The sequence below is a fragment of the Biomphalaria glabrata genome, chromosome 2, assembly GCF_947242115.1.
Source record: "Biomphalaria glabrata chromosome 2, xgBioGlab47.1, whole genome shotgun sequence".
In the NCBI taxonomy this organism is placed as follows: domain Eukaryota; kingdom Metazoa; phylum Mollusca; class Gastropoda; family Planorbidae; genus Biomphalaria; species Biomphalaria glabrata.
Genome location: NC_074712.1, coordinates 49851839 through 49865604, shown reverse-complemented (window position 1 = coordinate 49865604; position 13766 = coordinate 49851839). Strand labels below are relative to the sequence as shown.

General features: G+C 32.2%; 1 protein-coding gene across 5 annotated transcripts in view; it reads left to right on the top strand.

The window, feature by feature from the left end:
• The window catches only part of LOC106065764 (polycystic kidney disease protein 1-like 2), a 37740-nt gene that overhangs the window by 16912 nt on the left and 7062 nt on the right, over positions 1-13766 (top strand). For 3 of the 5 annotated variants that reach the window (XM_056021091.1, XM_056021093.1, XM_056021094.1), the window contains 16 exons: positions 837-1007; positions 1522-1682; positions 2852-3034; positions 3225-3372; positions 3959-4106; positions 5128-5256; positions 6155-6351; positions 6647-6764; positions 6947-7194; positions 7429-7603; positions 8806-9056; positions 9683-9849; positions 9981-10190; positions 12171-12351; positions 12527-12712; positions 12982-13228. In XM_056021091.1, coding sequence (XP_055877066.1) covers positions 837-1007; positions 1522-1682; positions 2852-3034; positions 3225-3372; positions 3959-4106; positions 5128-5256; positions 6155-6351; positions 6647-6764; positions 6947-7194; positions 7429-7603; positions 8806-9056; positions 9683-9849; positions 9981-10190; positions 12171-12351; positions 12527-12712; positions 12982-13228 — 2920 coding nt within the window. Of the gene's footprint in view, positions 1-836; positions 1008-1521; positions 1683-2851; positions 3035-3224; positions 3373-3958; positions 4107-5127; positions 5257-6154; positions 6352-6646; positions 6765-6946; positions 7195-7428; positions 7604-8805; positions 9057-9682; positions 9850-9980; positions 10191-12170; positions 12352-12526; positions 12713-12981; positions 13229-13766 lie in introns of those variants that run through there. The other 2 variants (XR_008776655.1, XM_056021092.1) reach the window with 2 other exon arrangements.

Genomic DNA, 13766 nt, shown 5'->3' with positions numbered 1-13766 from the left:
TTTTGGAAGAGAGGATTTAAGCCTCTCAAGCCCTCATTCAAATGGAGTTTGATGATGATGATGATTTTCCCAATCACAAACTGGGGGCCAAGGCTTCATGACATTCGTTTCACTAAGTGCACAACGAAGTAGAAGCTATGAATTATTGTGCATTTTGAAATTTTAACTTATGATTATGAATTATCGTGATTTATAATTTATATAGAACAAAGCCATCAAATTATGGCCGAGATTTTGATCTTCATGCTTTTTATGATCCACCAATGCCATTTTATGAACTGGCTGGCCAATGCCCAAAATCAAATCAAATAAAACACATAAACTAGCCCATTTACAGCATTCTTAATCATTGCCTTTTTTCCAGCTTCACCATAATTTGGCCATAACACACAAACTTACATATAGATATGTACAGATACATTGGTAGTACTGAGGGTGATTTATCTTGTAAAAACGAATACAACTGGGTGTTACTTTTCACTATTACTATCATAAAGTACATTGTCGTTGTCCTCAGAGCTAACATGTGCTATTTTTTAAATATAGGTACAGAGATTGTTTCAAAACTTATCATGGTAACATAAATCATATATCTTAGAAATAATGTATAGAATTAGTAATATGTTGTTCTCTGAAAATAAATGTTTAAAAAGACATTTGTAAGTTGCTTAAGCTTTAAAATATATTGTGCGAAAAAAATAAAAAAAACTTTTATTCTGTTTATTTTTTGTTTGAGAAAAAAATGAATTTTATGTGGTTTAGTCTTTTGTAAATAAAAACTTGTGCCAACTGTTTTGATCAATTTATCAGGGTCTTCAAAAATTTTGTGTCTACAGTGGGGTGTGTTCCCTTTAGTAGACAACTGTTCCAATAATACCTACTTTTACCTGATCACTGTCCACACTGGACTCAGAAGGTCTGCTGGGACAAAGTCCAATGTTTACTTCTGTCTGTCTGGACAAGATCATGACACTGGGATTAGAAAGTTATCAGATGGTATAAAAGAAGTGAGTCTTGAGATAACAGTAAATACTCAATAAGATTAAGCATTTATTTTTTCAGTATATTTATATATCCAGAGAAAAAATATAAGTACAAAAATAATGGAAAAGAGTAAAATTATATTGTAAACATGGCCTGAAAATATAGGTACAACTTGACAGTTATTCAGACTCCATCATTTGCAGTGGCGTAGCTAGAGATATGGGGGCCCCAAAGGGGATGGGGGGATTGACCTCTTTAGGGGCCCCTGCATTTTGACATTCAACATCATGACATGAGATATTAAGGTAATAGATAATGAAAAAGCTAATTTTGGACATTCATTTGGACACTCTCCACCCCCTGGAGAGATTTTCACATTTGGAACCACACCCTATCTACACCACTGTTCATTTGTCTTATTTTTTTTTGGTCATTATTATGAAATGAAGGAGGCTCAGTAAAAACCATTTCAAGAGTTTCAAAGTGTGTGAATCTAACTGAATACAATTAAGCTTTAATTCTTAACATTTTTTTCAGGGTTTTTCAACTGGCAGTGTGTGCCATTTTGTCATGGCTTGTGAAGAATGTTTAGGGGATCTACAATGCATAAAAATCTGGCATGACAACTCTGGTAAAGGTAATGATGCTACATGGTATTTGGATCAAATCGACATTGTGGATCTACAAAATACTAAAGGGTAAGTTTAAGAAGAAATCAAAACAATATGTAGGTTTATTGTCAGGCTAAATTACCCAGTAGTGGGGTAAAAATGAAATTTTTAAAGACCAAGTAATATTGAGTGTTACTTAAAAATTTAGTTACATGAAGGAAACTTGTGCAGAGTTTGAGTAAAATAAAGCACAAAATTTGCATAATATTTGTTATTAATTGTACATAATAAAAGTCATTGGTATTTAAATAGTTAGTTATGCATAAAGATTCATTAGATAGGTTTATTTAATTTGTGAAGTTTTGCAAAGAATTTAAGGATTGCACTGAAAGGCTGGATATCCACATTATGGGAAGCATGATTGAGAGGCTTAGTAGGCTACACTTGAACTTGGCTTGTCCTATGAAAGGGGCTCAAGGTTCAACACCTGACTCGAGTAGAGTTGTGTTTACTGAGCGCCTAAAGCCAGCACGGAAAACCTTCTCCCAGATACCCCCCACCTACTCCACAAATGAGATTGAACCATAGCGCTCTGAGCATGCTATAAGCATGAAAGTCGTGCTATATAAAAGCTATAATTGTTATTTAAAAAGATGCAGTCTTTAAAATAAATTAATTTTTGAGGACAAACTAATTTATTCCTAATAAATTAAATACTTGTTGAAAAGTATATAAAGTGATCATGTGTTGACATATTTTTATTGTAATGCCTAAAATAAAAATTTCACAAAAAAAAAACATCTTGTAAGGATAAGTAGCCTAGTAATGGTAGTCTCACTAAGTAAAAATACAGTTTATGGTAAGGGGAGAAGTAGTTCACTAGCATTGTTCTATGCATTTCAAAATCTCACCAACCTCATAGATTCAATGAGAGCAATGTTAGGGTTAGCTAATCCCTGTATGATGATGTTAACAAACAATACTAAAAATAGCATGTTAAAAATAGGGACATTTCAGTTGACTTTATATTTTTTCTTTCAAATATTATCATTTAGGCTACAACTTGTGTCTTGCATAGATTTCACTATCAACAAAAACAATAAGACTAAGTCTTTAGTTATCACCTTTGGAAAATCTCTTAAATGCGGATGTTTGGTTAAATATAAATACAATTTTGTAATGATGAATAATGTATTTGTTTATAAGTGAAGCCTGTTTTCATTTTGTTTCGCTTTTTTTTTATTTTCTAAAATAAGCTATTATTTTGTTTGTGGAGAATGGCTGTCACCAGAATTTTCATTAGAAACAACAATAGCTGCTACTTGTGTGGATGAACTAGAAACATTGAAGAATCTATTTTTTACTAATACAAAACAGCATCTCACAGATGATCACATATGGCTATCTGTTTTCATTAGACCTCAGACAAGCAGGTTTAGGTATGGTATCCAAACATCTGACTTATAAATATATACATGTTATTTCTGTAAATGCTAACTATTTTTTTTTAGTCTGGTTTTAAATAGTAAGCAGTATGTTGCATTGAATGTTAAAAAATAGAACTAGTCAATAGTTTATCACCAAACAATAATCAACAAATATTACACTTGCACTTATGTTTTCTTACAGTCGAGTTGAAAGAGCAATGTGCTGTTTTGTATTTCTTATGCTAGCCATGATAACCAGTGCTATGTTTTATACTGGAGTTCCAGATGCTAGCAGAAAACAGCCAAAAGTAGATTTTGAAATAGGACCATTAAGAATTGGATACCAGCAGGTATATCTGGTTTTTTTAATTTTTAATTAAGTTTGTAGGAAATGTAAATTGTTTGTATTAGATATGATTACTGGTCGTGCGGTTTATTGATGATCGCAGGTTCAAACCCTGCCCACTCCCATTCCCCGTCCTCCTGCGGGTGATTTGGACTAGGAAGTAAATTATCTTCAACTCTGAAGAAACATCCGAAACATGGAAAACATTTACAAACATTTTACTGATTTGAATTTTTTTTTTTTTTCAGCATAACTTTTACACCATTTGCACATAAAACTAATATAGAAAAGAAAAAAATACTATATTAAATTATTGAGACATTAAAAATGATTTGTTTACAATAATAAAATAATAACAAAGTTATTGAAGTTTTTATTCATTTCTTGAAGACAAGAAATCGTCTTGAAATATTGTGGCTGAGCACCGCTTTGGGTTTATTTATATCTTTTTTTTCTTTCTGGTTGTCTGGTCATGTTATGCACTTTTAAAAATTAGTTTTTTTAGTTTTTTATTTATTTGTCTTATATAACAAGTTTATTTAGTGCTTTTTTTAAAAAATACTGTTCTTTAATTTTATATGCTTTTACAGATGTACAATTCTTTTCTCTCTGCTTTGATTACGGCCATTCCAATGGTAATAATTATGACCATATTTAGAAAATCTAGAACTAAAGGAGATCCATATGTTGGGTGTTGTAGGAGTACTAACAAATTTACAGACAGCAAGCACAATGAAGGTAATATTTTGCAGTACTCAATAGGTGATTACTGTATGAAATAGCAAAAAGGAATTTTTTTCATTTATTTACTGTGTTATTACCTCTGCATGTGTTTTTTTTTTGACCTGAAACTGTTTGTTACTTCTTTACTTTCCTCTCTTTTTTGTCCCCCTTTGAGTTATTAGAGCTTAGAATACCTTTGGTATTTGTTTGTCTAGAGCTCTCTTGCTCAGGTTCTGTCGATATCTGGCACTGGTAGTCCTGCTGCCATTATTTCATAGATTGGTTATTTTTTAACTTGATATGTGTTCTGGTTATATTTTCAACTTGATATGTGTTCTGGTTATATTTTCAACTTGATATGTGTTCCATTTGATATTAAGTAATAAAGTAAGCAAAAAAGAAAGAAATTAAATAACAAAATACAAAATGTATATATCTTAAAAATATTATGGCTAAACATTTATAATCCTCAAGATACTTTATTATCAGAAATATATTATCTAAGCTCTGTTGATATTTTTATATGAACAGAAAAATTGGGAAGTTAGAAAATGATTGGGTTGTCTTATAAAAATAAAAAGATATTGAGATTGGGACACTTGTTCAACTTCATTTAGCTTCACCTATTACACTGCCTGCTGTTTGATACATGTCAAATGTTTTAGCAAATGCACCTTGTAATTTTCTTCAATGTTCTGGCAAGAATTTTCAGCTGACTTAGCATCTGTTCTTTGGTTACATTTCAGTTTATACTTTTACTAATCAAGCAAAAGACTAAGGTGTCCCAGGATTAAATGTAAAGGGCTGACATATGTCTAAAAGTTGATGAAGATGTCTTTAAAAATACATTTTTCATATACAGTATGGTAACAATAAAAAACTTGAATTAAATTTTTAAAAAATAATTTTCTTTCATCTTAAAGAAGAACAATAAAATAGTTTCCTGAGTAATACATTCTATTTATATGTATATTTAAAATGTTATTCAAATATTCAATCTAGTTTCAATTTTAATTTTCAACCATTTTCATTTCAGATAAAAATATTAAAGGAAATGAAACAATTGTTAATGAAAAGAAAAAACAGTGCAAATGTTCCTTGCCTTGGATGGTGAAATTAGAAAAACAGTTGGAGGGAATGGAGAAAATTTTATTGATAAAATCAAGTAAGTTTGAAAAAAGAATCATGATTTTTTTTTATAACAATGAAGACAATGTTTTCTTTATTAGGCATGTGTATGTTGTAAACTTTCTAAAAATTAGCTGTTACTCAATGATTCATGTACAAACATTTCACAAATATTTCACTTGTAAATACAATAACTTTCTTTGTTAGGAAGTCAATGAAACCAGGTTCCTACATCATTTATTATAAAAATACCTAAAACCATAGAAATCTATCATGCTCACCTTTATTTGGCTTTAAAGTAAGTTTATTCTCCCATAGGGCTGGTGTCAAATCTCATCTTATCTTGCCTGTGGTGCTATCTGGGGCATAGACCACCACCCAGTTACCTCCAGGTGTCTTGGTCCTGGGTCAGTCTCTCCAACTGTCCCCACTTCTTGCCCATCTGCTTCCAAATCTTGGCACCTTGCATTCTTATCTTCCTTTCTTCCTCCTTACTTGAGATTCCAGGTGAAGGCTTGCCTTGTAAAGTTGGATGCAGGCTTGCAAACGGTGTTGCCTATCCAGCATCTCTGAAGGATATTTACTTCAATGGGAAGCTGCTTAACAGTTTATGAAAATGTTATTTGATCATCACAATGAACATGTACATATTTTCCTAAACGTTTCTTAATAAAACTGGGTTTAGGCAAGAACTACATTAAATTTCCAGGTACAAATAATGGTCTCCACCAGAAATGAAAACATCAACTTTGCATCAAGTATTCCATCAGTTTGACTCACTGTTTCCTAAGTTTTAATGATTTTCAAAATATAAGTATGAATGCTTTTGAAATTTTTTTGTATAAAACTCAATGAATGTTTTAGAGAAAAAAAATTCTTCAAATTTGCTGATATTGGAAATTATTTTCATTTTTGTTGAATGTATGTGCTCTAAGATTCTCAAGATCTGAAAGGTACATGGCCCCAACAATGTCGCTACTTTGCCTGGGTTCTAGTAGCTATGGCTGTGGTAGTTTGTAGTTTCTTTGTGATACTGTACAGCATGGAGTGGGGACAAGATGTAACCAAAGAATGGCTGACTACTTTCATTTTAGCTTTTTTACAGTCTCTCTTTGTAGTGGATCCTTTTAAGGTAAAAAAATATTTTACATTAATTTTTTTTTTTTTTCATTTGATTTTTCTACATTAGACAAAGTTTTGAATCAAATAGCTTGCAATATATCAGTTAAGTTTTAATCTGATCAGCTTTTTGTTACATTTTTGCTTGGATTATGTTGGATGTAGATTAGTTCCTGTTTATAAAAGAATCTTACAATATAAGTTCATGATTTATGTTATTATATCATAACTTTGTTGTTTTTTACTAGAGGGTACAGATTGAAGCATCTAATTAAACCTTAAATAATCCAAACTCTTTTTATTTCTAGGTGATAGTTATTTCAGTCATTTTTGCTTTGTTGGTGAAAAAAGTCAAACAGAGGAATTTACATGAGTTAGATTTATCCCTCATTTCTGAAGTCAACAAGGAGTACGGATTGAAAGAAAGTAAATCATTGAACTGATTTTGTTAAATAATGTTTCTCACAGCACCAAATATATAGTTTGTTTGTAAATATCAATTAATAATTTTCTCACTGCACAAAATATATAGTTTGTTTGTAAATATCAATTAATAACTTACAGTAATAATTATTAAACATAAGTAATTTTATACACTTCTATTTTAGGTCAAGACTTTTCCACTGTTGTCATGGCCAAATCAGCACCACTGTCACCGTCAGCTCTGAGGATGGCAACACTGAGTCGCAAGATTTATGTGATGATAAAAAACACCTTGACAGAGTTCCTTATTCATACAATTTATCTGTTGATAGTCAGCAGTCTTTGTTATTCTAATCACAGCACTGATGCTTATCAGATGTATAAAATTATCAATGACCAGCTCATTACAGATACTACAGCTGGATTTTTGAAGGTAAACAGATACTAATTACTTGGCATGGCTTTTTGGATTCCTTTTAGTATTTTTTTGTAAGAATCATTCTTGATCAGAGAAGGCAACCACTTGTTTGAAAGTTTTTTTTCAATTAGTTTTAAATAATGTTTGATTGCTTGTTTTTATAGTCCATATTAAAAACGTTATTGCTTATATGTAACTTACATAAATCATTATCAGAACAATGTAATATTGATTTGTAATTTTATTCAGCTCAAAACAGGTGGAGAATATTTCAATTGGACTTTACAAAAAATAACACCATGGCTTCTACCAGATTTAAATGGAAAAGTTGATGAAAAAAATAAAGACAAAAATTTTTATACAGAAGTGAATGATTTATATCTTATGGGAGCAGCAAGAATGAGACAACTACGTATTCAAAAAGGTTTGATGGTATCATTTGCAAGTTTGTTTGTTTTTTTTAATTTGTATTTGCTCATCTATTTGTTTTCAAACAAAATAAAAACTTGTTTTTTCCACATCACAATTTGTGTTATTCTAGTCTCTGACATTCTACCCTTAAACACTATTAGAGATGCTGCTTCATCTATTTTTTCTTAAAACTTACAGTATTGCCATCATAATTTTCCATTCCATAACAAAGCAGTTTTAAATTAGTTTTGTTTTTCTTAAACATGAATAGTGTTGTGTTCCTATTTGGTATTTGATAACTTCTTCCTGCTCTGTTGATATAGAAATTCATCTCAGGTAATTGATGACAATTTTGTTAATGGTTGACAATGCATGCAAAAAAAAAAAGTCATAATTCTCTGATAATTACTTTAAGGATTGAAGCAATGGACCTCATTCACCAATCGTAAACAAACAACATTTAGTCATGTGATAAAATAGATAAAACAATGAAAAAAACTGTCACGTGATAGCCATTGTGTATTAAAATTAGATCGTAATTTGTGTAGAACAGATAGAGAATTATGTGGCTAAATGTTGTTTGTTTACGATTGGTGAATGAGGTCCATTATCTTTTAGACCTTCCCACATATCAGTATGTGTATGTCATTATATTTTCCTAAGTTTGCATAAATAGTTGATTACAATAGCTGTACTATATTTATGGAGTGTGTCTGTGTGTTACTATGGTGATGGTGGGAAGATGCTAGCGATGGGTTCTGAATGATGCAAGATAGGTGGCATTGTCGTCATTTGTCTTAGTTAGGAGAGACAACTTCAGAACATGAGACTTAAAGGTTGTATTATTATAGTGAGTTAAGATTTTGTTAAAAAGTATTATTACCAAAGTCTAGTACATTGATTTCATTTCATATCAACTTGATTTTGTCTATATTGTAATAAAAGTTACATTTAGTATTGTCCACAAAGAAGTTGCTCAAATTGTTTTATTAGTTAAGATATAATATGCCTACAGAGGTTTAGTTGTCCACTAGCAGTTGGTGCTACAAGTCAATGACCGCCAAGAACATGCACAATATAAACTTCATATAGAGTTAAAATCTGCTCCTCATCATCCCTGATCCTCTAGTACAAGGTTGGAGCTTTCCCACAATAAACTTGTTACAATAAGTTTTTGTTTGTTTGAATAGGATGATGTTTGTTTCTCCTCATTAGAGAACTGTTCCCTGCTAGATACACAGCTCAAAAACTGTGCTCCAAGTTACAGTTCTGGTGTTGAAGAAACTGAAGATTTCTGTCTAGGATGGAAGCCTAAACCTTGTTCCTTGTTGGACAATTTGAAAAGTGTGTCCAGTAGTGCTTGGACTTATCAGTCGCCTCAAAAAATTTGGGGGCTTCCTATAGTTGGAACATATAGTGCTTATAGTGGAGGAGGATATATATCAACTGTGAATATTAATGCCAAGGTGAGAGGGTTATTTCAACATTTTCAGATTAATAAAATTGATTTTCTCTTTTTAGTAAAATTGTGTTGGTAAGTTAGCAGAGTATAGATAAACAAAGTTTATTCATATGCTTTAGAAGTAAATTATGCCATTAACCAGCTCTCCTCATTTCTTGAGTCGTAGAAGTAAGTTTCCCATTGGCCAGGTCTTCTCATTTCTTGAGTTGTAGAAGTAAGTTATTCCATTAGCCAGGTCTCCTCATTTCTTGAGTCGTAGAAGTAAATTAATTCATTGGCCAGGTCTCCCCATTTCTTGATTCATAGAAGTAAGTTATTCCATTGGCCAGGTCTCCTCATTTCTTGATTCGTAGAAGTAAGTTAATCCATTGGCCAGGTCTCCTCATTTCTTGAGTCGTAGAAGTAAATTATACCATTGACCAACTCTCCACATTTCTTGATCTCTAGAAGTAAATTATGCCATTGGCCAGCTCTCACCATTTTTGATTCATTGGCTAAATTAATTTGTTTAATACAGCCAATACGATTTTAAAGAGATGATGCGATGCTATTATTGTTATTGTTGTTTATCATATGCTAATTTGTATATAATCTTTTTCTTATGAATATTTGTTTTTTCTTAAAAAATAGCAGGCGAAAACTCTTATAACAGAACTGAAAGAGAATTCCTGGATCGACCAACAAACTAGAGCTGTGTTCTTGGAGTTTACAGTTTACTGTCCTAACATCAACCACTTTGCTGTTGTTATACTTCTAGCAGAGTTCACAGAAATAGGAGGAATTGTTCCATTTGTTAAGTAAGTGGACATCCATTGAAAATATATATAGATAATATATTATTGATTATTAGAGATTTACCTCAGTTTAAAGCTGTATTTATAAGTTAAAAATTGAGCACTTATTTGTGTTGTATTTGGTTTGTTTTTAGTGTGTATCCATTCACTGTCCACAACCCTTCTGGTCATCTTGGAACCTATGTCCAACTGTGTCAAATCACTGGGATAGTCTTAACTCTACTGGGTATCATGTATGTTGTCTTCATAGTTGGCAAGAAAAAATTGTCTGCATTTAAAGATGTTTGGTTTCTACTGGATATGTCTGCTGTCATCTTAGCATTGTGTGCTGTCATTATGTTCATGTAAGTTGGTAATTAATTCTCTTTCATTACACTTGAAGGCTTTTTCTTAAACTGAACAGCTTGATATACAAACAAAATAGTTTCTTGGGTTTTTCTTACCATGGGTGGCTTTGTAAGCAGCGCAACTACAGTATGCCATTATTTGTCTCTTATATATTGAAAAATACCAGTCTCCATTGAACATTTAAGTTGGATCTTGTCAGGTTCCATTTGAATATATAATCAAAAATATACAGGCTCACTAGGGTAATGGGCCCTTACCAATACTAACACCCATTTTTTTATACGTTATAAATGACTATCAAAAGTGCCAATAGTGATATGAGTTACATACTATGAGATTGAGAATGTGATTCAGTAATGTACAATCATTAGGTAAGGCTCATGTTGTACCATATCTACATAAGAATCATATCATTTAATGCTTATCAATATATAAAACTGCAATAATAATAACATCATGAATACATTGCTGCACCTTGTGATATCATGCTTTGCAATGCACGAAACATAACAGACTTCAACTCCTACTCTGCTCAGTTATGCACTTGTCATCTTTCCGCAAGGAGTGCACAGATATTCAGAGATCAGCAGGTTTTACCATTCTGCTACCTTGTCTCTAAAACATATATTTTAAAAATCTAAATATATTAACAATAGAATTTTCACAAGATATTGCATAATCAATATTAAGAAACAGGACCTAGACATTTTTAGTGTGTGCAAAGCTCAATGAACTAACCTTAGTTTGGTGTTAGCTCCACATGTTGTGATATTGTATATGGAGCTTTGAGCTTTTTAAAATAGTCTGGAGTTATGCTATAAAAAAATGCAATAGTCTTTTCTACACAGTCTTTAATAAGTGCACAGTCTCAGTAAAATTAAAACCTTACATACCAGAATTTCAGTTTCTAATAATAAATACTGGTAATTGTTCTTTCTGCAAAATTGTGTGTAATTCTTATGCTTATAAAAAGTCCTCATGAATTCTTCTTTTTTGAACATTAAAAATTGACTTTTGACTACGAAGTCTTTTTTTTAACCAATAATCTTTCAAATATAATAATTTTTCGAATAAAAACAAATACTTGCTTTTTACATGATTTAAACTATCAAAATTAAAAAGTTAAAAAAAAAAAAACAAATGAAATGGTCATTGAAAGATTTGTTTGAATTTGGAAGATTGTAAAAATGTTTGTTTTGTAAAAATGTTTTAAATGTTTTGAGGACTTAGACTTAGGTCCTCCCGTGCTGTCCGGCGCATTGGGCGGCAAGCTTTCTCCATAAATGTTTGTTTTGTAAAAATGTTTTAAATGTTTTGAGGACTTAGACTTAGGTCCTCCCGTGCTGTCCGGCGCATTGAGCGGCAAGCTTTCTCCATAAAGATCTGTCACTGGCAATGTCTGAAGCCACCTTCCACCTTGTGTCCACGTTATCGCAACTCTTGGTGTGCGTAATTCATTTTGACGTAGAACATGTCCTGCAAACCTCATGCGACGCTCAGTCACAACCTCACTAAGTGTTCGACTCCCAGTTCGGCATAGGATTTCCTTGTTTGAGACCCGATCTGTGTAACTGACTCCCAAAATCCGTCTCAGCCATCTCTGTTGAGCCACATTTAGTCTTTTCTCAATTTTGACAGATGACTTCCGTCTCACATGCATATGTAGCAGTTGGAATGACGATTGTGTTGAGAAGGTGTATTTTTGTCTTGAGTCCAATGGCTTGGCTAGTCCAAATAGGCTGCAGCCTTTGGAAAATGCTCCCTGCCTTTCCTATTTGGCACGCTTCATCATGGTAAGCATCTCCATCATTTGTTATGATGCTGCCAAGGTACGTGAACTTGTCCAGCTCTTCAAGCTTTGACTCGCCAAGTCTAACGGGGACACCCTTTGCCTTATATCCCACTCGCATAATTTTAGTTTTGAGGTCAACATTTTAATATTTTTATATTTAACTGATTTTTCATTTTCATAACAGGTTGCGACTCAGTTATACAAAATCTGCTCTGAAAAAAATAAAGGAAAATCAAAAGAATTATATTAATTTTTATCAAATTGTTGTCTGGGACTCTACTTACACCTTGTGCCTGGCTTTTCTGATTGCGATTGGTAACATAAGGCTGCTGAAACTAGCTAGCTACTCAGAAAAGACGATGAAAGTAAGAAAGTAATTTATAAAAGAATGCTATACCATAGCATCTTCATTTTTTTTATCTATCTAGTAATTTACACACACACACACAAAATAATAACTAAAGTATGCAAAATTTAAACAATAATTTTAAGAAACGTACATCTTTTTTTCTTTAAAAAAAATTATCTTTATTTTTGCAGGTTTTTAGTGTTTTATCTAAAGCAGTGAAAGTATTTCCAAGTTTTTTTCTCTTCAATTTCATCATATTACTAGGCTTTATAGGCATGGGATGTACTTTATTTGCAAGAACAAGTTATTATTTTAAAGACTTTGTGACCTCAGCTGAGTCTCTTTTTACTGGTTTACTCGGACGATCAAGCTTTAGGGTGAATACATCTTTTTTATAGTTTATTATGTGTAAATTGTCTGAGAGTGATATAGTTATTTTTAATACAGAACACAAAACAAGTTTTAATAAATAGCATTAAAAAAGACATTGTGCTTATTTTGCTTGATGAAAAGAAAAGAAAGCTTTTATGATTCACTCTTGTCTGTTTACATATTTTAATCCTGTTATAGAGCTAACTGAAATGACACATCTTTCATCACATGATGTTTAAAGATGTTAAATGTAATTATGCTTTTTCCCCCTTAGGACACTAATGTGCCTTTGTCTGACCAGTGGATGACAATTATGTACTTCTGTTTCTTTGTGGTGATTGTTGTTATTTTTTTGACAAACTACTTCATCGCTATTCTCATGGATTTACTTGTCAATAATGAAAAGAACCGCACCAATGAGGAATCAACCAAAGTTTTCATTGTTTTGTGGGACTCATTTTTGAACATCTTTGGGAGTAAAAGAGATCCTACAGACAGGATAAAAGATCTCATTCAGGATGGTAAGAAGTTAATTAATAAATAAACAAATAAACATTTTAGTTTAGGTTTAGTTCATTCATGTCTATATGTCTGTTAAATTGAACAACCGATTCTCTTATAGTGGTACATGTAAGAAAGATATAGCCGACTGAAAATGGCAGTAATTAGCATTTTTTTCCCCTTGGATAAGCTTTGTTTTTAATAATGTAATCTGTTTTTCTTTTGTTTGTTTGTGATCCTATTTAAAGCTGTCACTTCTTGGTTGGGCGTCCCGAGACATGACGTTAAACTGCGCTCCTCTTTCCTTAGCACTTTTGGAGCTCAAAAGTGCCCTACTTCTTTTCTATCATTGTGTCTGCCTCCTCTTTTCCTAAGTCTGCCTTCATTGATCATCACACTGTCTCCTTAACTTTAAATTCTCACTACGTCCTAGACCAGTCCGTTTGCCGTGGACTGCGACGGGTAAGGGGGGATAAAGAGATCCTGGTGTTTGAGTGGTGGCTATCTGAGGATAAACCACAACAACACAATACTTTGGCTCCAAGTTCCCCTAGACCT